This window comes from Anastrepha obliqua, chromosome 5 (assembly GCF_027943255.1).
Source record: "Anastrepha obliqua isolate idAnaObli1 chromosome 5, idAnaObli1_1.0, whole genome shotgun sequence".
Classification (NCBI taxonomy): domain Eukaryota; kingdom Metazoa; phylum Arthropoda; class Insecta; order Diptera; family Tephritidae; genus Anastrepha; species Anastrepha obliqua.
In genome coordinates this window covers 25,124,681-25,152,050 of record NC_072896.1, presented here as the reverse complement: position 1 = coordinate 25,152,050, position 27,370 = coordinate 25,124,681, and the positions used below count along the sequence as shown (strand labels likewise).

Here is a 27,370-nt window from a genome sequence, read left to right as displayed (position 1 = left end):
CAAAGCAATTACATGACTACAGGGCAAAAAAAAATAAAAAAATAAAAAATAAAAAAAATCGTTTTGCAAGAAAAATTAAAGAGAGAGTAAGAAAAAAAATACAGAAAAAAAATAAAATAAAGGAAAAGTGCTAAAAGAATGATGGCGTTTCTTGCAGTTGTGTGAATTGTGCAGCAATTTAATTATTTTCCTGCTACGCATTTGCACGTACGTACGTACATACCTACTTACACGTAACGTGAACGTGAATCTTGTAATGAGTGCAAATGAAAGTAAATAAAAAGTATTGTAAATTTTAAACAAAGAATGCAATAATTTCCAAAGTGAAGCGAACAAAAGCAAAAAAAAGGAGAGAAAAAAATTTCGTATAAATCATTCCGGAAAGCAAGAAAAATTATGCTGCAATAATAGTTAATGCGAAAAAGTGTGATGTGAGAAAAAGCATAGTGGCGTAGTTAGTGCAAAGTAAAAAATCAGCAAGCAGACCGGAATTGCGCAAGCATAACGTCAAAGTCAATGGTAAAAGGAAAAGCGTTAAAGTGGTCAACAGTGAATTGGTGAAATAGTGCGAAGGAAATATTTGTCACAAATAAAGTGTTTGCGTTTCTTTTACTTTCGTTAATTTTTCGCATTCTTTTCGTTTTCCGCTTTTCACTATTTCGGTTTTGTAGTTCTTTGTGTTGATTTCTCACTTTGTGGCCGCTCTGGCGTATACGTAATAAAAAGGGCAATTTAGCTGAATGTAGCTCGTTCGCGCAGCTGCTAGGCGATTGTGTGGCGCAAGTCAGGTGCAGTGGTGCAGTGGTGCGAAGGTGCATAGTGTAGTGTGTGCCGTTTAAGGTGCATGCTGCTGCTGCCAGATTACGCTTTGCAACATGGATGGCGAAAATCGGATTATACTCAACGTGGGTGGCATAAGGTGAGTGGTGGCGCTTTTACTTGCTTTGTTTCTGCTTTATTTTTGGATTTTTTTCCTTTTATTTGCCACTTATTGTACACATACGTTTATACGTACTTTGTTGTGCGCTATTGTGGCGAAGAATTAATTGTGCTCAACAGCAAAAGGAGAGCAATTAAGGAGCTATTCAAGTATATGTGGCTTTTCAATGGGGACGTAGCAATTTTGTTTTAGTTTTTCTTAACTTTTTCCAAATGAGAGCTCTATGGTACTTCCTCTATTTTTAGAGCAGGCATTTTTTGTCAATGGCATCATAAATCTGTCACCGTTAGTTTACTTAGTTTCGCGATTTTAAGCAAAAAACAAAAATAAAAATTTAAAAATAGTGTTAAAGGAGGAAGATTAAAGGAAGAAAAATGTGGTTAAAATATAGGTACAAAATTTTATTCAATATTTTACTTAGATTTGTGACTTAAAAAAAGAAAAATACGAAAAATTTAAATAAGGAGGTTAGATGGTTTATGGATACTCTGTACAACATGATGCAGGGATATCTGAACGTATTTGTTAGATGGGCAACGGATTGCGGCCTGTCGGTGGATCCTCTTAAGACGGAGCTCGTCCTATTTACGAGGAAACATAAAATACCCCGAGCTCAACTTCCCACACTAGGGGGCGCTCCTCGGATGCTTCCTGACAAGGTGAAGTCCTTGACAGCAAGCTTACATGGAAGCCCGATATTGAGGAAAGAGCGAGGAAGGTAACAATCGCCTTGTATGGGTGCAAGGGCGTAATATAATACTAGTGTAAAGCCTATCTTGTTATATGGAGTCATAGTCTGGTGGAACTCACTAGAGAAGACGACATTGACCATGAAGCTGGAGAGAGTTCAGAGGTCGGCACTCATTAGAATCAGTGGGGCGCTTCGAACGACTCCTACTCTGGCGCTCAACGCAATGTTAAATGTGGTACCCGTAGACATCGCAGGCAGAATTGTCGCTACACGTACCGCAATCAGACCGAGGAGGCTGGAGCTATGAGCTCAACGTCAGTTATGGGCACTTAAGCATCCTTAGAAACTTTGAGTTCATCCCTTTGTCAAGGGATCAGTGTACACCCTCGTTTAGTCCAACCGGAACCTTCTCCACTTATATTTCGTCAAGGGAAGAGTGGACGGAGGGCTACACTTGGGGGCAGGGCCTGGTGAACTTGTTCACGGATGAATCGAAGTTGGAAGGAAAGGTTGGCGGAAGAGTATTTTGCGAGGAGCTCCCCAGCAGACTCAAATTCAGGTTACCGGACCACAGCAGTGTGTTCCAGGCAGAGGTAGCCGTAATCAAGGAGGCAGCTGATTGGCTGCTCAAATGCGTACTAGCAGTCAAGAAAGTAAATATTTACTCCGAAGCGGCAATAAGAGCTGGCCGATCTATGACGGTGCATTCGGAAATGGTCAAGGAATGCTTGACCTCGCTTTCGACTGTATCCGAATTCCTTGACATCAGCCTCATCTGGGTTCCTGGTCACAGCGACATTACGGGAAACTGTAAAGCGGATGAGCTGGCCAGACAAGGGACATGTGAGGTGATTTCCCCGCGAAGGGAGAGAATTGAGATCCCCCTGACTACCTGCGGTCTGCTCCTGGAAAGATGAGGCTGACAAAATATCAGCTCTCTAATCTCGTGGGTTCTCTCACAGGACACAATGCGCCAGGAATGCATGCTGTGAGACTTGGAATCACCTCGAGTTCTTTTTGCGCTGGATGTATGGAAGATGAGACAGAATCATCTCAGCACCTTCTCCTGAGCTGCCCTGCTCTGGCGGGGCTAAGATCCAGGCATCTTGGCTCCTACTTCTTTGCCATGCCTGCTGATATAGCTGGCGCTGACATAAAAAATCTGATGAATTTTATCAGCAGCATAAAGTGGTTGACGCAAACATAGTCATCGTTCGTAATCCGCACGCTCCTAACCATCCAGGCACCACTTCTACCCGCCCTCTTTCTGGATGCCATCGGTCTTTCTCTCTCACCTCACCCCCTTCATAATGGTATCACAAAGGACGAATCTTTCTTCGTCCAAGTGTGCCCATTCCCTGGGCAACCATACCAACCTAACCTAACCTAGGTGGCGGGTTGAAGTGCAGGTATAAAATATTTAACTTCTTATAACTTTTCCTCAGCGATTAAGGCTCTAGCTCCTAAACATTTTGTACTTCCTATACAAAGGTTACTTGGGAAGTCAAAACAAAAAAAAAAAAATAGTTCAAATACTAAGCGTTAGGTGAAGCACCCTGTGCCTAGCATACATGTATTCTTAATATGAATAAAATTGAACAATAAATAAAATTTTTACTAATCCTTCGCGCAGACTTTGCTTTGACGGCGGTGCAGCACATGACGGAAGTTTGCTAGCTTAGATTTACATATCTCTAACTTTTCGCAGCGAGATACCCACTCAAGTATACTCATTAACTAACCCTTACCATTTCGTAGACTTTGTCAACCATTAACATGTTGCTGATCTCTCAGAATTTATAAAGAAACATTAAGATAAACTTAAGATGCTGACTCCTTGTGTTACTTCAGCAAATGCACTGAAATAAATACGCCATTCGGTGGTTGTTATGCGTATGCTTTAAAAATCACGTAATAGACAGAAATATATGAAAATAATCCACTTGCAGTAGCTGCGGCAAACATAAAGGAAGGAAGTCCTTTTCTTTAGTTAATGAAGACCAAGTTTCAGTAATTCTATTTGGGATTTGAAAATGTAGCCAGCCAACCATATATCTTCACTTTAACGCCAATCTGCTATAATTTTTTTCTTTCATTTCTTCGAGCCATTAGTGCCCACCGAATTCCCAAAGTATGCATTCGCATTCAGGCAGAAAAAAAGTCTGTGGTTGAGCATTTGTCCTGTCGGTTGGTTACAGAGCAATTGACTGTATTGATGTGGTGGTACTGGCAAGTGACGGAAAATGCTTTTAAATACACAATTGTTGCTGTTTAATTCAGCGTCAACCGACATTGATCGCTCAGAGTGACAAAGCTGAAAGCATGGCTACCCTGCCGGAAAAAACTCGAACAGCGTGAAATCTGTAAACTGTTGAACTGAACGAATATCAATCGTTAGATTTCAACATTTTGCAATGTGATCGGAATGAGATTCATTCACATCCATATCTTCCAATTCGGGCCATAAAAAGTTCGTTGTCATCTCACGGTAGCGAACACTATTCACAGTAACTGCCTGACCGGCCTCATTTTGGAAAAAATACGACCCAATGATGGCGCCGGCCCATAAACCGCACCAAACAGTCACTCTTTGTGGGTGCATTGGTTTTTCGGCAACAACTCTTGGATTATCATTCGCATCAGCTCCTGAGACATACCCCACAGGGTATCTGTACATTTCGTGTATGTATAGGAGTAAACATATATATATGCATGCACCTTCACACATGCAATTGTGCGCATTTACTAGTGGCATCCCTGAGCTCAGCGCACGGAACCGCAAAACCGCAAATGCTTTTTTGTCTGATTTCAAGTTTTCATTTCACTGTTTTTCTACTTTTTCCTATTTTTATTTTGTTTCTTACTTTTTTGTTCCATTCCACATTTACGTTTTAAACATTTACTGCTGCTTTTTTATTCATGCAAGTACTCACGCATCACAGTCAACCCGTACTTACTTACGTGGGGGCGGTCGCTGGACACACACCTGCACAACTTTAACGTTGTTCACCTTTTAACGGCAGCCCTGCATTTTTTGTGTTATCGGCTTACACGTTTGACTGACTTTTAGTGTTTTGCATCACTTTGCACTACGTTTTATTTTTTATTTTTTTTGTTGGCCTCGCCGAGCCTTCCGCTGCATGCTCGCCGAGCTGTTCTTATAGACCGGAACACACACATACTCACACAGCCAACCTGAGCGCTACTAAATATTACCGCTTGTGTTCGCAACATTTTATAACTATTTTGTTTATCCTCTTTCGGTTTTGTTTTGTTTAAAGTTATATTTTATAGCTCAGTTTGTTTACGCTTCACATCGAAATCGCCAACAGTTGCAATTGCTTTTGCTAATAAGTCTGTTGGTGGTGTTAACTATTTTTATTTGTTTGCCTGTTTAATCGGAAAATGGCTTTTACTTCCTTTTGGGAACAATTCCCTGTGTTGAATGATTTAAAAATGGTTTCCCTTGGTTTACGAGTAATTAAGCTTTCAGTGCGCGGAAATCGCATGAGTATTTTTTTATGTTTATGAGTTGTGGTATTTTATTTTTTGTAGAGGAGCGAGCCGAGCTCTTTTTTTATATTTTTGACAAATGCTATTTACTACGCTGAGTCCAACAGCCGACCAAGTCGGTTGAGATAGAGAGGCGTTGGTTGTCACTCTGCTTGGAGTGTGTAGGGTTAATTGGCGCGTACACCCTTTTGGGGTGTTTGGCCAAGCTCCTCCTCCTATTTGTGGTGTGCGTCTTGATGTTGTTCCACAAATGGAGGGACCTACAGATTTAAGCCAACTCCGAACGGCAGATATTTTTTTATGAGTAGTTTTTTCATGGCAGAAATACACTCGGAGGCTTGCCATTGCCTGCCGAGGGGCGACCGCTATTAGAAAAAACGTTTTCTTAATTTTGGTGTTTCACCGAGATTCGAACCGACGTTCTCTCTGTGAATTGCGAATGGTAGTCACGCACCAACCCATTTGGCTACGGCGACCGCCGTCATATTTCGTATCAGCATAATTCCGTAATTCCAATTTGAAAAAATTCCAATTTGAAAAAAGGCGAGCCAAGAAGCACCGAGAGATTGGTAAACTCTAAAACACTCAGGCTAAAAAAACTCATTGTATTCAAAGCTCTAGAAAGTAAAATGGTAGGTAGTCAAGGTAGAAAGGACAGAGAGAAGTGACAGAGAGAAAGAGACAGGGCAGAATAGGGACAGATAGCTAGTCTTGTGAGAATTTTCCAGATTATTTGGAAAGCCTGAAAATATCCTCTAGCTTGAGAGACATCATTCTCATGACATCGGAAGCCAAAATTCGTAGCCTTGATCTAGCAAAGACAGGACACTCACAGGGAAAAAGCTCAGTGCTATCCGCCTCCTTTAAGCAGGACAAGCAAATCGGGTCCTCTATGATCATATGCTGATTCCATGAGTTGTATCCCGCAATAGTATCGTCCATCAACCGAACGTCTTTTCTCACAAAACAACATCTTCCATCTTCATCACCAAACCTTCTTAATTTCTTCTTAAAGTAAAATGTTGATGATTAAATGATAATAAGACTAATGCGTATGATTAGTCTTTTACCCGATCAAAGAATACAATGCTATTTTAGTGATCTGACCACGATTTTAAGCGCAAGCAACTTTGCGTTAAGCATTAATATGTAGGATAGAAGATATTGTCGCATGATTCGTTTGTAATCGTTTGATCCGATTTAGTGTTGAGCTCATCGCGAGATTTGAAGGAGTTTGCTGCTAGGTGCATTTACCTGCTTAAGCTCCATCCAAACTCAACTTTGGTTAAGTACAAATCCGGCAATGGATGTATCTACCCTAAGACTTGTTCTGCCCTTTAGATACATAGAGAGCATGGATCAAACCTTTTTGGGGCTCATTGCTTCATGCGTGTTGAAAACAACCAACGGTTCCTAGGAGCTCCACCTAAGCAGAAATATACTTACTTACTGACTGCTTTCTGGTGCCAGTTGGTGACATCGACTGCTGCCAGATTATGCCCCCATTGTCCACCAGTGGGTTCCCTCCCGAAGGAGCCTGAGCACTTTCGTTCATCCTCGTGACATGACTAAGCCAGGGTAACCGCTTTATTTTTACACGCTTTACTACGTCCACATCTCGGTATAGCTCATACAACTTGCTATCTTATCTGATATGCAACTAATTTTTGCTTACGCGGAGAGGACTAAAGATTTTTCGGAGAATTTTTCTCTCGCACGTTCTCAATGCTCGGTTGTCGTCATCGCCCAAGCTTTTGCGTGATTATTCTTTTCCCGCGAGTGTGCTCTACTTCTCTTTTGCCTACCGAGCCCAAAGTAACACCTATTGGCAAGAGCTTTACTTCGTTCAATCTCTAAACTGACTCCTTCCGTGGTTAACACTGGTACGCAGATAAACAAAGTCCTCGATCACTTCAAAGTCACCGAAGCTAACAGTGACGAATTGTCCCAGACGCGAGGAGTCTTTGTATGTTGAGAGCAGGTACTTTGTTTTACTCTCGTTTACTGCAATACCCAATTTTCTGCTTTTTTCTTCATACTGGAGCACCCTGAATATACGGTGTGGTTGTTCAGGCTGACAATATTAATATCGTTAAAGATCAAGATGATCCTTATTCTGACTACCAGGTCACCAATCTTCATCTCACTGGTACGCTTGATCAAGTCACCGGTTCCTAATTCCACGAGTCTGCTTCGTATTTCAATCTAGAATGCCCAGTCTATATCAAATGGAATTCTTTCCTGAGCTGGTGACATTTCGGGTATGGCACCATTCTCTCCCCGCCCTCCCGAATTGCGACAGATTCGATTACAAGATTTCTAATATCGGGACAACTAGCAAGTACAGCACTCAGACACAATTAAGTCCATTGTACTGCACTCGTATTTCTTTTTAATTTTTCTTGAATCTACGCGACCTCCGAAGAAATCTGAGTACATCTTGTTGTGCCAAAGAGCCAAGATGGTTGCTTCTTAACACATCACTGTAAAAGACCTCAAACCGGATTCGAACGAAGGCGGGGCAGACGCACAGAAAGTGCATTCTCCTCTTCACAAGCTGGGCAGAGTACACTGTCTGAGATGCCCACAGAAAGTGGCCTGCCATCAGCCCAATCAGCTGTCCCTTCTGATTAATGACAAGAGGATTTGCGATAATCGGTCGGAAATGATAGGCAAAATCAGTTTAGTCCATCTGCAACCTCTTTCAGCCTGCCAAGCTCGATTGTGGGTTGTAGGAACCCATTTAATAATCGAGGCTATGATGGCCGCGGAAGGGAGTGGCAAGACAGGCTCCGGGCCAAAGTAGTGGGCCTCAGAACTCATCCTAGTTAAGGAGTCAGAGGTCTCGTTACTCACGTGTCCCGGGACCCAAATTAGCATCAGGCTATTATGTCTACCGACATAGTTTAGCCTAGATTTACAGTCTAAGGCCATGGGCACAGCTTGGCTGTCGCTGCAGACACATATAGATCTGCTACTCTATCTGTTTTCCACAATAAAGTTAATCATTTCTTGAGAAGCATACACCTCCGCTTGAAACACAAATGCATGCATTCCAGGAGCGAAGTGCAGTTTTGTCCCGCTGGATTCAAAGTAGACTCCAAAGCCGAAGCTGTGTTCGCTCCCAGAGCCATCCTTGAAAATGCGAACACAGTGTTTGTCGGGCTCATTTTCTGAGTTTGACCTCAATTGAGCCTCTGGCATTACCACACTATATCTCGTTTCAAGTACGACTCTTGATGGCATGCAGTCAAGGGGCATGAAGAGAATCATTGAATCGAAGTCGATGCCTTCTCTGGTTTCCAAGGCTGTCTTTCCATGACGAAGTGTTAATGAAAGCTGGGAAAAATTATGCATTTAGTTTGACGGTAGTCACGCTTTATGTGTAGAAGAAAGGTACCTCCAATCTGATGAACCTTAGCACGTGCGGACTGCTTTTCTTTTATACACATAGAAAAAAAAAAATCCAATTTTGTTTTTGAATAACTTTTTTTATTAAATAAACAAAAAATCATTTTTGTGCTGAAAACCTTTATTTCGACATTTACGCACTCCATTGCTTGTCTGTGTGTATACTGCAGCTGTCTAGTTTCCAAGTATCAAATATGATTGCAAAAATTATAAATCTTCCATTAGGAGTTTGCACCACCTCCTGTATAGATATATTGGGGACATGTTAGAGAAGTGATTGATGGCAAGAAACAAAAATGATTTTTTCAATACGTCTCACGCTTCATTCAAAACAGCTTAGTATTATTCTAACATGCCTATGAAAGCCCACAAAATGATATGCGTAAAAAAGTCCATCAAATAATATATTTATATAAATGAATACGATAAAAACTCACGCATCACTCCCCTCAAAAATTGCGGCTTTTTACTTGCTTGTTTTCCAATTCTTTGTGCAATTTCACTTGAAGGCATACACACAATTCGATTGAATGAGCTTCCAACAATAAAATCTGAATTTTTTTAAAACCACTCTGTTATTTTTTCATGAAACTTCATAGTCATAAAGTCACCAACTGCTCGTTTGCCATATTTCATACAACGTTACGCGTTTTTTATGAAGCCTCTAATATATGAATGTATGTATGTACGCGTGTTTGTGCCATATTGTGGGAAATATCATTTGGAGTTCGCTGATTCATCGTAATTTAGTCCGTGATTATTATCATTAAAACGTTTGTGTTGTGGCGTATTCTCCGTGTTTGCCTAGTAGTTACGCAGTACGCCTCGTCAACAGCCCATCGTCTCTGCCTATCACGCCCGCTAAAGCGATACAAGAATAGGCAGAGGAATGTGTGTGTATGTATGTTTTTGCTTTGTGGGTATGGCTGCATGCAATCTCCGCGGCTACTAGCGCATGCTGCTCAGCTTGATCTCCGCCCAGTCAGGCGAAGAAATGGAAGTGCCGAATTTGATTTTTTTCTGAGGCGCACAAAAGTTGTTTTGATTTGGCTTTTATGCCGGCTATGGTACCTATACCAACAACATTTGTGTATGGCCCTGTAGGCTAAAGTTGCCAAAAAGTGTTCAAAATGCGAATATTTATTTATGAATTCGTAAAGTAATCTAGTGAGTGTATTGCGAGTTTGCACAGAAGATTTGCAATGTCTATCTCGTAGAAGGTTTGCAAAAATAATTGAGCGAAATTTTTTATAGCTTATGCTGCGTCGTTGTACCTGTAGATAATTCTTACGAAGCGCAATATGCGAAAATTGTGGGTTCAGAATGAATTTCTCACACACGAATTTTGAAAAATTAAAAAAAAAAATCCAAGAGGCAATGCTGAGCCTTCGAGTGATTGTTATAAAAATCTATCAAGGGATTTGTGATATTGCTTTCACATTTGATAATCCACTCTGATCTGAAAATGTCGTGTAGATTCTAGTTTAATCTTATTAGATGTGGCTATTAAATGAAGAAACTGAAGCTTTGACATTCATTGGCATCAAAATTGATTTTCGCGAAAGGTGCTGGAAAAATGTTAAGTTAATCAATATATACAGGGTTTGATTGAAAAGTAATGAGCCTTATTTCTTTTAAGCGGTTTTATTAAACCTTTTGGCCTATACAGCTAATATTCTTCAAAATAGGACCCTTGAGCGTCAATACACCGCTGGTAGCGGTCCTTCCACTGCAGGAAACATTTTTTAAACACATCCGCCGGAATCTCGTTCAATTCGGCACTCTCTCTCTTGCCCTCAGGATCGTACTCAAAGCACCAGGTTTCATCTCCTGTGATACAATTGTCTAAAGTATTATCCTGTTCGTCACTTTCCAATACTTCACGAGTCTTTTTCACACGCAATTGCTTTTGTTCATCAGTCAAAACCTTTGGAACCAATTTGGCACACACTTTGCGCATTTCAAGTTTTCCGGTCACGATTTCCCGCACATTGTAATAAGTTAAATTTAACTCTTCACTGATGTCAATGTTCTAAAATTCACGAACCCTGTTCCCATCTTTGTCTGTTTGCATCGTCGAAGGCCTTCCAGATCGCTGTTCGTCTTCGACGTCCTCCCGGCCTTCCTTGAACGACTTGTGCCACCGTTTTACCTGGGCACTGGACAGAGATTGGTCCCCGTAAGCCTCCTTGAGTAGCCCAATGGTTTCGGTACTCGTTTTGTTTAGCTTTACGCAAAATTTGATCGAGTAACGTTGCTCCAACGGTCGCCGCATTTTTTGCCAGCGAACTGGGACCGGTTTCTAGTGGAAGGAGAAGGTCCAACGATCATTTCCGATTCGGTTGATGGCTTGGCAGACGCTCCTCGCGGGAAGGCTCATACTTTTTAATCAAACCCTGTATATAGGTATATAATTGGCGCTTAGACTCTTATTGGGTGTTTTGCCAAGCTTCTTCTTTTACCTCTGGTGTGCGCCATCATGTTGTTACATAAATGGAGGGGCCTACAATTTTAAGGCGATTCCACACGGGAAATGGTTTTATACAAGGAGATTTTCCATCACAGAAATACACTCGGATGTTTGCCATTTTCAGCCGTCGGGCAGCAACCAGCAACCCATTTGTCTACTGTGACCGCTGCAAGTCAATTAATTTCTTATCCTGCATTATCTGTATGGGTTTTTAGGCAAGTACAGCATTCCACTGCGATACCATCCACTTCACTCGTCGGTTCTTGCGGCATACGACTTCTATCAATTTCTTTAGCAGAAGTCTCCAAGGCAAATTTTACTTCTTTGAAGTTATGGAAGAGAAAGTAATAAGCATGCTAATAGAGCTGATAAAAGAAGACAGTGCCTAGAAGCTCGCTTCACTAACAATCATTCGATGGGATAATCAGCATAACGACTTCAATCAGAATACAAGTTTGTAGCACACTTCCCTTCGGTAGTATAGGTCTTACCAAGTTCAAGGTTAACTGAAATTTTTTTAACAAACATTTGCATCATCCTAAGTTTAGCTGGGCATTCTTTAGGAAAGTGCCTGCGACTGATAACATTTGTATAGCGCCGACTTTGCTGAGCTGGTAGTTGATGGGAACGAGACTTGGAAAGCCAAGCGGCTAGGCTTTGCCTTTTTCCGGAGCCAGCGCATCAGCGATTTGGTGGTGCTCGGCAGTGTTCAAAGCGGAACTATCGTCGATATCACTTAGGAAACCGACCCCTTCGCTGCGAGGAGTATATTTAATATGCGTCCAGGAAATGAGGAAACCCTTTGATTGTTGGGTTTTATTTCAGAAATTGTTGGGAGTTTGAAATGCTTTATTTTTTCAGAAGGAATAATGAAAATGAGTTCTGAAATCGTTTTGGAATCACAACACCTTCTTATGTAGGTTAGGTTAGGTAGGGTTGTAGCGATTGTCCAGAATGGTAAGTGCATTGTGATGACGCGTGAGGCACTTGTTTTTATATCTCCTAGCACCAGTATGAGCTTTTCAAAAATTTTAGTAACTGTTGATATCTACGGTACTGAGATCTTCCAACTCATTATAAAACTACCCACCTAAAGAGGTGAAACTACATCTGGACCAAGCAGTACAGTGGCGTCCTCGCCCTCATTTAGACAGCTTCTAAAGGAATCATATGCCTGCATGCGTTATGAAACAATACTTAAAAAATGAGTTCCTATTTTTTTTTAGACTTTATAAAATCGGGTTTCAGAATCGTTATGTATTTGTATTCTTAACTTCCTTATGTCATGAAATTTCCAAATTCTAGAAACACAATATTCGCATCAATAATTTTTCTTACCTGCAACGTTCCTATGAGGGTAAAGTTTTGGATCTAATAGGACTATGAATAAGTTCGTGCGGTTTTTTTTTCGAAATTTGAAACTTTATTGACGTAAAATGGTTACAAATTTAATATTCATAGTATTGTCCATCGCTTGCTACTACTTTTTCCCATCTTTCTGGCAATTCACGGATTCCCTTTGTGAAAAATTCGGTCGGTTTTGCCGCAATCCACGAATCGATCCATTTTTTGACTTCATCGTAATTACGGAAGTGCTGGTCAGCCAGGCCATGTTGCATCGATCGGAAGAGATAGTAATCGGATGGCGCAAGGTCTGGACTATACGGCGGGTGGGGTAGGACATCCCATTTGAGCGTTTCTAAGTATGTTTTGACCACTTGTGCAACATGTGGCCGAGCATTGTCATGTTGCAAAATAACTTTGTCGTGTCTATCGGCGTATTGCGGCCGTTTTTCTCGCAGTGCTCGGCTCAAACGCATCAATTGTCGTCGGTAGACATCCCCCGTAATCGTTTCATTCGGTTTCAGTAGCTCATAATACACAACACCCAGCTGGTCCCACCAGATACACAGCATAACCTTCAGGCCATGAATATTCTGCGCCGACGTCGATGTTGAAGCATGGCCAGGGTATCCATACGTTGCCCGACGTTTTGGATTGTCGTAATGGACCCACTTTTCATCGCCAGTCACAATTCGATGCAAAAAACCCTTTCTTTTGTGCCGTTGAAGCAGTTGTTCGCATGCCATAAAACGGCGTTCAACGTCTCTTGGCTTCAATTCATACGGCACCCAATGGCCTACCTTTCGGATCATTCCCATGGCTTTTAAACGTTTGGAAATGGTTGATTGATCAACTCCCAAAGTTTTTGCAACCTCTTCTTGCGTTTGAGCCGGATCTTGATCGAGCAATTCCTCCAATTCGGTATCCATGAACTTTGGCGGCGCACCCTCGCGTTCTTCGTCTTCCAAGCCAAAATCACCACTTTTAAAGCGTGCAAACCACTTCTGGCACGTTCGCTCAGCTAGAGCATGCTCACCATAAACTTCCACCAAGATACGATGACTTTCGGTTGCTTTTTTCTTCATATTAAAATAATGAAGAAGAATTCCCCGCAAAAACACATTATTTGGCACGAAATTCGACATTTTCAAGTGTGGTAAAAATATTGTTGTTTACGCTTCAAATAAAAAACTTATACTGACGTTTGTGCCTTACGACAGTAGCTCTCCAATGAATGTTTGGAAATGTGGATCGATGGAATAATAATCAAGTTACGCCATCTGTTGTAAAACCGCACGAACTTATTCATAGTCCTATTATGTTGCAATCGAAATTAGAAACCTAGGAAATCAAATTTGTTCAGATTTGCTCACTACGAAATGTAGCTCCAGATTTACCTTTCAGACGTTGCTTAAGATATGGAACCTCAACAGCAAAATAAAGCGGCATGCAGAATTCGCTTGGCGATCGAATTTGGATTCGTAAGGGTGTCATCTGTACGGTATCTACCTATGAAATGAGAATTTTTTCAATTTCAAGCGTTTATTAACAAAAAATGATTACAAATTTAGTCTTCAAAATAATAGCCATCGCTAGCGACACATTTTTCCCATCTTTCAGGCAATTTGTGGATGCCGCGCCAAAAAAAACTGGCCGTCTTTGGCCGCAAACCAATCAACGAGCCATTTTTTGGCTTCTTTGTGAGAATTGAAGCGCTGCTCGGAAAGCGCGTGGCCCATCGATGCAAACAAATGATAATCGGAAGGCGCCAAGTTCGGTGAGTAAGCCGCATGCACCAGCGGTTCCCAGTCGTACGTCTCCACCAATTCCCGGGTCGCTCCTGTTCGATGTGGCGGTGCATTGTCATCAAGTCAGTTTATGCGGCACCCATCTTCCGCCCTCTAAAATCATGGCCATGTCTTTCAAACGTTTTGAAATGGTTTTTTTGGTCACTGCCACCTGCTCTGCCATCATTTCTTGCGTTTGACCATCATCTTCATCCAACAATGCTTGCAATTTGGCGTCCTCAAACTTTTTCGGTGACCGGCCACGGTCCTCGTTTTCCACGCTAAAATCACCACTTTGGAATTTTTCAAACCACCTGAAGCACTGTGCTTTACTTAGAGCATGTCCACCATAAGCTTCTATAAGTATTTGATGAGCTTGAGAAGCGTTTTTCTTTAATTGATAACAGAAAATCAACGATGTCCACAAATCGCAGTTTGAAGGCACGAAAGTCGACATTTTTAAGAGCGACAAAAATGCATTGTTTTATGAAACGTAACAAACAATGAACTGAATATTGTTGACAGATGACAGACGAAAAAAGAAAACATTTGGGAAGGTTTAAAATACTCCTAGCGACATCTATGGACTAATAGCTGAAATTCTCATTTCTTCAGAATCATGTTCAGATTTGTTTACTATTAAATGAAGATCTAAAGTCTTAACAAAATCGAGTTCTTCTCAGATCGCGTGAAGAAGTTGAGTTCCAAAATCAACATTCAGACTTTTCAGCATTCAATATGAAACCGTATTCAGAATTTGAGGTCGTGTTTGGGTTCGTGAAGGCATAATTTGCATATTTTATTATGAAGTCGAGTTCTGAAACTTATAAAATGATATGCAAATCCATCAGATAAAAATCAATCAAAACTTGATTTTCGAAATCTTCACAAAATCGCTTTCAGACTTCGTTAAAAAATCGAATTCTTTCAAAAATCTTTATCTAATAGAATTCCGGAATCGCTATGAAACGGCCTTCAGATTTCGTTATGAAATTCAAGTCGCATTCAGAATTTGTTTCAAGATCGAATGAAAAGAAGAAAAAATTATAATATTTGCAAAAATAAATTCGAATTTGCGTATGGAATCGTATATCGAGAAGTTTATGGAATCACATTTAGATTTCGTTGATAAATCAGATTTCTAAATTTTCAGTATGCAATGAAATCAATTTTGGTTTTTTTATTTTTCTTCGAGTTTCTAGGTTTCCTGCGAAATTTACTCTGACCTCAAATACTCAGTTCTAAATTCGTTTTCCTGCAAGCGCCTGCAAATTTTGCTCAGTGTCTCAGTGGTTGTGGGCGCTACATATATATGTGTATGTATGTGCCCGTTTGTGCCGTATTTGCCCTCGTATTGCAAGATGCCTTGGTTTTTTTATGGCTGCGAGATTTCTTTTTTTCTTCAATTCTTTCATTGTCTGTTTGTGGCATCGTTCCATTTTTATTTCTCTGATTTTTACTGCCATGTCACGATGCCATTATTAAGCTTTTGTCTACTCTGCCACCTTCAATGTTGTGCCCCGCTACAATTGCTTTGTTGTTTTCTGAATCTCTGAAAAATAGTTGGCTTTATTGCTAAGCTAAAGTGGCTAATGAAAAGGATGATAGGCAATAGTTAAAAATCTCTTTGATTGTGGCATTTTTTGGCAGTTGACTGCGGAATCTTGAAGGAGTTTTCGTGTGGGTAAAAAAACAACCTATTTTTGGCAAAAAATACTATTTTTCAGCACAAAATATGCTTTAATTGTTAAAGCGCTGCTGTGAATTATAAATTTTCGCATTCCAGCTAATGAGCGTCTGAGGCGCGCGGCACAAAAAGTGATTTACGCAAAATCATTTAACTTAATTTATTCAGTTCCCATTTTTTTAATTTATTTTTTAACCTACTTTTGGTTTATTTATTTTTATTTCTTTTTATTTTTTATTTTTAATTTTTTTTTAGTTTTTAATATTTGCTTTCAAACTGCTGTGTTCCAGTTTTATTTCCGTCCTCATCTCGCGCCGTATGTTCGCTACCCTCACTGCATTATCATGTCCTGGCAAGCGGCTGGCTTGGACTTGCCTGCTCTAGTTGTCTGCCTGCGAAGGCTCTCCTGTGCTGCATTTGCGCTAGATGATTGACTGACGTTACGCTTCATTAAATTTTTGGCCTTTTAATAAACTTTTCTGCTACAGAGTGCGCGCGCCTTCAATTTCCTGGTATGCATTACATTCATTCATTTCCGGTCGCTTTTCATGCGAAATTGTTTGGAAAGCGTAGAAACAGATGAGCCTGGGAGAGCCAATGTGACGGCAACAGTGTTTTTTTTAAAAACTGTGACTGGGGAGGGGAATCGCGGCGAAACAAATTAAAACAAACACAAACAATCCTAGTAATGGAAAAGCTGTCTGCCAGGATACGGTGTCCTTTATGGCGGCTTGTATGCTTTTTCCAGCAGTATTTATGGCTTCTGTGTAATCTGAGCGTATGTGAGTAAGTGTAGAGCTCGTGTAAGCCTCCATCCCCAATGTACGCAGTAATGCACTTAACCAGCAAACCAAACTATACCTACAGAATGTTAAATTCCCCTCGAAAGCTATTCGGAAATATTCTGCAAGTTAAATTATTAATGGACTTATAATTAGACCTACGAGACTGCGGAAGTCTCAATGTCCAAAAAGCGTCAACAAAAATAGCTTTCAAAAGTACACTTCAGAAAAAAAGATTTCAAGTATTAAAGTCTACAAAAAAATATATATATTAAAGCAAACCCACCACCTACAGAAAACTGTAATAGATGATTTGCTGCATTCTAAGAATACGGTAGGTGACGCTAGGTGCCCATTGGTTTAAAGCGAGAAACCTAGGAAAGAAGAGATAGGGGAAGGGGGTTTTATATGAAGGCCGTAGAGAATATCGAAGATGACTACTTAGCGGTTAATTGCTAGTTAAATTCATAAGTCGTGTGATATCTAAACTTGAGTCCAGTTGAGGAGGAGGTGCTGAGATGATTCTATCTCATTTTCCAAGCAGTTCACGCAGCAAGGGCCTGAAGTAATATCAAGAGTTCCCGCGTGGATGAATACCTAACGGACAATGTCTGAAGGAACACCCACAAAATTAGAGAGCTGAGGCTTTATTAGCCTTAAAAGTTCCCTCAGATGCTTCCGTGACCAAGCAGCTGCTGCCGAAAGGGGTTCAAGAAATATGAAGCGTTACCGCATGGATACCTAACTGGCAATACCTGCATAAGACATCCACAAAATTAGTGAGCTGCAACTTTGTTAGCCTTAAAAGTTCGCTCGAGTGCTTTCGTGGGCGAAAAGATATCCCGACTTCGCACGTTTGTGTACTTAGCCAATGCTCGTTGAATTGACGCGAACACCAACTTCCGAGGAGCTGACCATAGGTATTTAAGGGAATCTAAATCCGTAGAAGTTCCTTCGAGTGCTTCCGTGGCCAAGCAGCTGATGCAGAATGGGTTCGACGTAATACCAAGTGTTGCGGCGTGGGTACCTAATGTGAAATGCTTGAATAAAACATCCACAAAATTAGTGAGTGGAACTTTGTTAGCCTTAAAAGTTCGCTCGAGTGCTTACGTGGACGAAAAGATCTCTCGTTGATCTCGTTGAATTGACGCGAACACCACTTTCCAAGGAACTGACCATAGGTTTTTAAGGGAATCCCAATCTTTAGAAATTCGTTCGAGTGCTCCGTGGCCAAGCAGCTGTTGTAGAAAGAACTCGAAGTAATACCAAGTCATACCGCGTAGATACCTAACGGACAATGGGAAATCCCCTCGATGATTCCTTGCCTAGCTATCTCATTTGCCAAGCAGTTTCCCGCAATGCTTCACAAAATTAAAGAGCTCCGACTTCGTTAGCACTAGAGCTTCTTTCGACTGCTTCCGTAGCCAAGCAGCTGATGCAGAAAGGGATCCAAGAAATATGAAGCGTTACCGCATGGATACCTAACTGGCAATACCTGTTAGCCTTAAAAGTTCGCTCGAGTGCTTTCGTGGACGAAAAGATCTCGCGACATCGCACGGTTGTGCACTTAGCCAATGCTCGTTGAATTGACGCGAACACCACCTTCCAAGAAGCTGATCATAGGTTTTTAAATTAATCCCAATCCGTAGAAGTTCCTTCGAGTGATTCCGTGGCCAAGCAGCTGTTGTAGAAAGGACTCGAAGTAATACCAAGTCATACCGTGTGGCTACCTAACGGACAATGGGAAATCACTTCGACGGTTACTGGCCTAGCTATCACATCTGCCAAGCAGTTTCCCGCAATGCTGCAATTACCAGTAAATTGGTAGTATTAGGCATCTTAAAGTCTGAAGTCGGCACTACAAACTAGGCTAGCCAGACTTTTCTTGATAGCTATCATTGATCGTGGCAGAGGTCAGAACTGCCAGTGATTGAGTTCCTCGAAGAAAAAGATGTTTTGAAATCTAAGGCGTTTCCTCCGAAGTGCAGGAAGTCACCAATGGACTGTACCTTTCCGTCATCTCTACAGTTTCTGCACAAATGCTCTGCCATTTAGAGAATAGTCCAGTGCCGTATGCTAGTTTTTGACAATCTCAGTAAGTTCCGAGTTTTTTGGAGGCTTTCTGATGCCGACCTTAGAATTCAGGTTAAAGGTGCTGGTTTAAATATCTCTATCGACACAGAAGCCAGAACTGCCAGTGATTGAGTTCCTCGAAGAAATGGGTGTTTCGAAATCTAAGGAGTTCCCTCCGAAGCGCAGGAAGTCATGAATGGATTCTACATTTCTTTCACCACTATAGTTCGTGCAGAAATCACTCGACTATTTAGCCAATAGTCGCATGTCGAAAGGCCGTATGCTAGTTTTTGGCAGCCTCAATAAGTTCAGCGTTTTTTGTTTAATGAGTGGCCAAAGTTAAAATGGTAACAGGTGGCGCAAAATTAATCAATTATGGAAAGATTTATAATATTTGCAAATATTGTCCTACGGCAATCATATTTGACACTTGTGAGCTAGACAGCTGCAGCATACAAACAGACAAGCAATGGAGCACGTAAGGGTCAAAATAAAGATTTCCGTCATTCAAAATAATTTTTTTTTTAGGAAAAAGTTGAATGGTTAATTTTGCGCCACCTGATTAATTTTGCGCCACCCTTTATTATCTCATCTGCGTTTAGCAGCCCTCTTTTCTCTTCCCAACTTGTGAGATAGCTGACCCGGTCAGTCATGGAAGTCCTAAAATAAAAAAAATTGGCGCGTATACTTCTACTAGATGTTTGGCCGAGCTTCTCCTCCTATTTATGGTGTGCGTCTTGTTGTTGTTCTACAAATGACGGGACCTAAAGCTTAAGCCGGCTCCTAACGGCAAATGGTTTTCATGAGGAGCTTTTTCATTGCAGAAAACCGCTGCCTGCTGAGGGTCACCCCTGAAAAAAACTTTTTCTAATATTCAATGTCCATGCACGGAGATTAAAACTTATGTACTTCCGAATAGTAGTCACGCTCCTACCCATTCGGCTACGGCGGCCTGCTCAACGTAAAAATAATTTGACTAAGGCCAGTCCTTTAACACTTCAAACGTGTCATCTTTCAAACCAGTCTCTTGAAATTTTAAATTTTAAAGTCGTTGGGTAGCACAATTTAGAAAAAACGTATTTTCAGCTTTTTGGTTGCTTGGGTATTCCACCGCGCAAGTGTTGCCTATTTAGTCTCGAATATGCATTTGTGTGCGCACTGCTATCACTGCCGCTGCAGGCCCTTCCGTGTCCAGAGGGGAAGAGCCTAAAGCGAAACTGTGCAATGGAACCATTTCTTCACTCGTACAAATGTATGAATGCATACGTATGTATGTATTTATGCGTGTGTTTATTTTATTTCGCATCTGATACAAAACTGTGTTTGGCGCATAGTTTTACCCTCACTGCTTGAACGGACCACGCACACGAGCACTCTCAGTAACACTTTAAAATATTTAGCAAAAAAAAAAAAAACTAACGCAACCTGAATGGATAAATCCCCTTTTTCATCGTATGTGGAAATTTTTCATGTGAACTTTTTTAATAAAATTCTTATTTATTATTAAATGTAAAAAGAATCAAAATGAAAAAAATAATGTTATTTTTACTCGTCTCATGAATGTCCACTCTTTTATAATGTCTAGATTTATTTATGACAAAAGTTCGTCACAAATGAGTGGAAAATCGTTTTATTCGTTATTTGTTTATGTCTAAGCACTTCCTTTCTATTCGCGGGTCCTCTGGCGCTCTATCACCATTCGTGGGAGTCGAGTCGAGTTATATTTTAAATGGAATAGCATCGTCCTCTGTCATTACAAGCACGAAATAATGCAGTGGCTGTATTCTTATGCAAGCCACCATCACCTCATCGCTTTTGATATCCATCATTACAGAGAGAGGGCCATTGGTACTTACCAATTATTTTTTTTTTTTAAGAAATCTGAGTAAATCGCCTCGACTATCAAGAGGGAATCTTCTTCTGACAGAAGAGATTAGCTAAGATATGAACTCTATTAACAGTTAGGTATAATATTTATTATTCTTAGCGTTTTTTGCTAGTAGCAAAAGCGGGAGGATTGATGAATTTTAGACGGCTATTGTGTGAAAAAATTTCGTTTAGCGAGTGCCATCAAACATTTTTTAAGGGGTTAGGGATAGTCAGAATTTTCCAAAAATTGGACTTTTGTTTGCATTTTCTTAAAGTATAATATTTATGTTTTTTATTTTATTTATTTATTTATTTATATTGAGTAGTCGAAAAAGTCTTTTCGTATTTTGTCAATAGATGTCGTTGGAGTCATATATCTCCAGTGTTACCAATCACATTGTGTCCTATCATATGGTGTTAGAAAGGTGATATTTGAAGCTTCATTTAACCAAAAAAAAATTAAATTCGGAGGAGTTGAAGAAAAGTTATAGCTGTTCAAAAATGAGTGAAAACAATGAAGAAATTCGCTATATTTTGAAATTTTTGTATAAAAAAGGGAAGAATGCCACGCAAGTCTCCCATAAAATTTGTGAAGTTTACGGAGACGATACTGTATCAGTTCGTGTAGCACAACAATGGTTCGCTCGCTTCCGTTCTGGAAATTTCGATGTGAAAGATGCACCTCGCTCCGGTCGACCTATCGTTGAAAAAGTCGATGAAATTATGGAAAAGATTGACCAGGGCCGTCACATAAGCTGCCATGACATCGCCAAGACACTAAACATTCATCATCAAACGGTTTTGAACCATTTAAAAAAGGCTGGTTCCAAAAAGAAGCTCGATGTTTGGGTACCACATGAATTGTCGTCTTCCATCAGGACAACGCTAGGCCACACACATCTTTGATGACTCGGCAAAAACTGGGAGAGCTTGGCTGGCTAGTTTTGATGCATACACCATATTGACCTGACCTTGCACCATCGGACTACCATTTGTTTCGGTCAATGCAGAACTCCCTTAATGGAGTAAAGTTGGCTTCAAGAGAAGCCTGTGAAAATTACTTGTCGCAGTTTTTCGTCGAGAATCCACAAAAGTTTTACACTGATGGAATAATGTCTCTAGAAGAAAAATGGCAAAATGTGGTCGACCAAAATGGTACATATTTGGTTTAATAAAGTTCATTATAAATTAATAGGACTATGAATAAGTTCGTGCGGTTTTTTTTGGAAATTTGAAACTTTATTGACGTAAAATGGTTACAAATTTAATATTCAAAGTATTGTCCATCGCTTACTACTACTTTTTCCCATCTTTCTGGCAATTCACGGATTCCCTTTGTGAAAAATTCGGTCGGTTTTGCCGCAATCCACGAATCGATCCATTTTTTGACTTCATCGTAATTACGGAAGTGCTGGTCAGCCAGGCCATGTTGCATCGATCGGAAGAGATAGTAATCGGATGGCGCAAGGTCTGGACTATACGGCGGGTGGGGTAGGACATCCCATTTGAGCGTTTCTAAGTATGTTTTGACCACTTGTGCAACATGTGGCCGAGCATTGTCATGTTGCAAAATAACTTTGTCGTGTCTATCGGCGTATTGCGGCCGTTTTTCTCGCAGTGCTCGGCTCAAACGCATCAATTGTCGTCGGTAGACATCCCCCGTAATCGTTTCATTCGGTTTCAGTAGCTCATAATACACAACACCCAGCTGGTCCCACCAGATACACAGCATAACCTTCAGGCCATGAATATTCTGCGCCGACGTCGATGTTGAAGCATGGCCAGGGTATCCATACGTTGCCCGACGTTTTGGATTGTCGTAATGGACCCACTTTTCATCGCCAGTCACAATTCGATGCAAAAAACCCTTTCTTTTGTGCCGTTGAAGCAGTTGTTCGCATGCCATAAAACGGCGTTCAACGTCTCTTGGCTTCAATTCATACGGCACCCAATGGCCTACCTTTCGGATCATTCCCATGGCTTTTAAACGTTTGGAAATGGTTGATTGATCAACTCCCAAAGTTTTTGCAACCTCTTCTTGCGTTTGAGCCGGATCTTGATCGAGCAATTCCTCCAATTCGGTATCCATGAACTTTGGCGGCGCACCCTCGCGTTCTTCGTCTTCCAAGCCAAAATCACCACTTTTAAAGCGTGCAAACCACTTCTGGCACGTTCGCTCAGCTAGAGCATGCTCACCATAAACTTCCACCAAGATACGATGACTTTCGGCTGCTTTTTTCTTCATATTAAAAAATTCCCCGCAAAAACACATTATTTGGCACGAAATTCGACATTTTCAAGTGTGGTAAAAATATTGTTGTTTACGCTTCAAATAAAAAACTTATACTGACGTTTGTGCCGTACGACAGTAGCTCTCCAATGAATGTTTGGAAATGTGGATCGATGGAATAATAATCAAGTTACGCCATCTGTTGTAAAACCGCACGAACTTATTCATAGTCCTATTAAAAAAAAATGAGTTGAAGTTTGATTAGAAATACGAAAAGACTTTTTCGGCTACCCAATATAAATAGTACATAGTAAGAGTATAAGGTCTTTTAATAGTACAACTGGAATATTTTTAACATAAAAGTTTCTTAATCTAAATTTTACACCAGTTCATTAACAAATCAATCCAATATATTTAACTTAACTATAATAATAGTAATAATAGTAGGAAAAGAAAAGAAGGTTTTAGAAAAGAAAAACCAAAAGTAGTAATTAGAGAATGTAGAGGGAAATTTAATGCCCTAATTTAATGCAATCAAACATTTCTAAAGTAATTATAGACTTATGCCCTGAAGTTAAATCTGTTAAGTCCAGCCTTCACGGTGTCGGGTAATCAGTTCCACACTTTAACAGCATTAATGAAAAATAATCTAGATGAGGCCAGGTAACTAAATGTTGGAACGATGAACTTGTTGTGTCTGCGAGACCTCACTGGTACGAAGGGTGCCTTTTATATGTCGGGATTAGAGAACAAAAACTAATTTTAATCATCGAAAATCACTTTATTGTTTTTCAAAACATTCTTCATGAAGATCTATACACTTTTGCATGCGTTTGAACCAATTGTCGAAGCACTTTTGCCACTCTGAATGAGGTACCTCCAAAACATGCGTTCTGAATGCCGCAACCGCTTCTTCAGGTGTCGAAAAACATTGACCTCTCAGTTTGTTTTTTACGTACGGGAATAAAAAGAAGTCATTCGGTGCCAAGTCAGGACTATACGGCGGATGACCCATTAATTCGATGTTTTGTTTGCTCAAAAAAGTAGTTGTTTGAGCCGATTTGTGAGAGCTCGCATTGTCCTGGTGAAGAGTGATCCGTCTTTGGCGATTGGTTTTCCTAATTTCTTGGAAGATAACTGGCAAACAAATGGTTGTGTACCACTCAGAATTTACTGTTCTGCGTTGTTCTAGTGGTGCGGTTGGGACATGCCCAGTTTTTCCGAAAAAACAGGCGACCATTTGCTTGGAAGTGCTTCGTGCGCGAACAACTTTTGTTGGATTTGGCTCATCTTGAAACACCCATACAGTCAACTGCTGTTTACTTTCGGGCTCATACGCTTAAATCCATGATTCATCACCTGTCACGATGTCATAGACGTGTTTCGAAGCCCCGCGATCGTATTTTTTGAGCATTTCCTTCGACCAATCGACACGAGCCTTTTTTTGAGCGATTGACAAATTGTGTGGGATCCAACGCGAACAAATTTTTTTGACAGTCTAATGCCTAAGATTGTCTCAATCTCACGATAGGTCACATGACGATCTTGCAATATCAGTTCGCGCACAGCATCAATGGTTTTCGGAACAACAACTGATTTTGGACAACCTTCACGAAATTCGTCTTGGAGTGAACTACGACCACGATTGAATTCACCATACCATCGATAAGCACTGGTCCTTGATGGAGCTTCATCCCCAAAAAATGAATTAAGTTTATTCATGCAATGTTGCTGAGTTAATCCACGTCGAAAGTTGTAACAAATAATGGCACGAAAAAGTTCACGATTTAATTCCATTTTTGCACCGAGATGAATCTTTTAAGTTACTGTAACAACACAAATAGCGCTGGTATTTCAAAACGTTCTGAGTACGTAAAAGCCAAAAAATATCAAATTTTGCGATACAGCTGTCAGTTGCCAGATTGCAACACCAGGGTTGCCAAATTCCGACATATAAAAGGCACCCCTCGTATCAACCTCTCTGTCAGATAGGGAGGTGATTTGAATAATGTAAGTTTGCACATAAATAAGCAATTTCTAGCAGACAAAGAACTGTTAAGGCAACAGCCCAGTAACCTTGATCGTAAGGCAGAGATATGGTCATATCTATCAATCCCATTTACATACCGCGTGGCGTTATTAAATGCCACATTAAGTTTATGGCAAGATGTGGAGTCAAGTTTACTATAATATATACCACTTCAGAGTAGGTAATGAGAGGCATAATTAGCTGGAGAACTAATTTGCGCCAAGTTTTCTGTGGCGTGAATGTTGCAGAGACTTTCAGCATACGCAATGTAGCATAAATATTCCCCTCGACCGTATTTATATGGTCAGCACAGGTAAGTTTTGTGTTAAGAATAAACCCCAAATTTTTTACCTTATCCATAAAGGTAAGGGAACTAGTACCTATCCAAAATTTAGGGATATTGTCAACATGCACCACACTATTACATATGGGTAAGACATATGACTTTAACGCATTCAGACATAAACAGTTTTCATTAGCCAATACAGAAATAGCAGACAAATCACTGTTTATTTTGAAACATAAATCTTCAACGAGATCAATACGACTGGGCAAGTACAATTGTATATCATCAGCATACGCATGGACATTCACGTACTGACAAACGGTAAAAACATCATTGACAAAAAGACTAAATAAAAGTGGACCAAGGATAGACCCTTGCGGAACACCAGTGTGTACGTATCTAGACTGAGATGTTAATTTACTGGTCTTGACCTTCTGCGTTCTGCCACCAAAGTAGCTGGCCATCAGCTTCACCGCACAGTCTTTGAAGCCGAAATAGTGTTTAAGCTTCAAACATGGCAATTTGTGATTCACTGAGTCAAATGCTTTAGAAAAGTCAAGTAAACAAAGTAGAGTCAAGTCTCCGTTGTCAAAACTAATTCTAATATCGTCTAGCATTTTAACCATTGTTGTTGAACAACTGTGACTTTGTTTGAAGCCAGATTGTAGTGCAGAAGGTAGACGATTGTCCTGTACAAATGATGAAATTTGCGTGGCCATCAAGTTTTCGCAAACTGTGGAAAATGTGGGTAGTATGTTGATAGGTCTATAGTCACCAGCATAAATAGGATTTGTCTTTTTTGCGACCGGGAAAACTATAGCCTTTTTCCATTCATAACTGGTGACGAATCGTGGGTTTATGATTATGACGTGAAAGGTACAACTCAATCTTCTCAATGGAAGCTGCCGCACGAACCAAGATCGAAAAAAGCGCGCCAAGTTCGGTCGAATGTAAAAGTTTTGCTTACCGTTTTCTTCGATTGCAGGGGCATTGTGCATCATGAGTTCTTGCCACAGGGTAAAACGGTCAATAAGGAATATTCAGGATTTGTGCAAGAACAAAAATTGGCTCTTGCATCACGATAACGCCCCTGCTCACACATCGTTGCTTGTGTATGACTTTTTGGCCAAAAACAACACACTAATGATGCCACAGCCACCGTATTCCCCAGATCTGGCCCTCTGTGACTTCTTCTTGTTCCCGAAACTGAAGAGGCCCATGAAAGGACAACGCTACGCTACGATTGACGAGATAAAGTCCCCAGATCTGGCCCTCTGTGACTTCTTCTTGTTCCCGAAACTGAAGAGGCCCATGAAAGGACGACGCTACGCTACGATTGACGAGATAAAGACGGCATCGAAGGAGGAGCTGAACAAAATAAAAAAAAAAATGGATTTTTGAAGTGCTTCGAAGATTGGAAAAAACGTTGGCCCGAGTGCTTAATATCTCATGGGGATTATTTTGAAGGGGACAAAATAGATATTAATGAAAAAATAAATAATTTTTGAAAAAACACAAAATTTGCGATACTTTTTGAACACACCTAGTATGTATACCCATGTTAATATAAATAAGATATATATATATAAATAAATGTCTACATGTTGTGAGCGTGTACCCATATATATTCTTATATTCTTTATATTTTGCGTGGTCTGCTACACTAAGCCGCTATTTTCTGGGTTATTTAGCAAAAACCAACAAACAAAGCGTAAACCTTTGGTTTTGATTATTCTTTGCCAACAGTGGAATTTATCTTTACTTTGTATTGAGCTGCACGTTGGTAGAATTTGATTAGATTAAAAGCAGTAACTGTGCTTTTTTTATATTATTTTTCTCGAATTCAAAAATGGACTCGAATTGTTTTCCCTTTACCTAACGAACTGAAACTGATTGGATTGGATACCAAGTGAATTCAATTCCAGTGCGATTTATTTATTGGAATGCCTAAAATAATATCCTCTTATACTGCTATTGCCAGCTGCACCACATAGAAGGAAAACTGTAACCTTTTACTTGTCCGAATAGATGAGTTAAGTCTTGTATTCAATTTGGACTGTGATTTGTGTTGTTCAAGCGGAGTTACCAGCGGAGTTACCAGCGGTGGCACCTAAAGTGCAGTGGACTAGCACGCGTACCCAAACGACATAGATTTTTTTCTATAAGAATTTTTTTATGACAATAGTACACAATGGAAACATCAAATAGAATTCAAAAAGTTGAAAAAGAAAAGTCTCCCTGAATGAACGCGGTCTAAT

General features: G+C 40.4%; 1 protein-coding gene across 1 annotated transcript in view; it reads left to right on the top strand.

The window, feature by feature from the left end:
* The first annotated feature begins 875 nt into the window (after positions 1 to 875).
* LOC129247736 (uncharacterized) overlaps positions 876 to 27,370 on the top strand; it is a 98,680-nt gene continuing 72,185 nt past the window's right edge. Inside the window, exon 1 of the mRNA XM_054887013.1 lies at positions 876 to 919. Coding sequence (XP_054742988.1) covers positions 876 to 919 — 44 coding nt within the window. The remainder of the gene's footprint in view (positions 920 to 27,370) is intronic.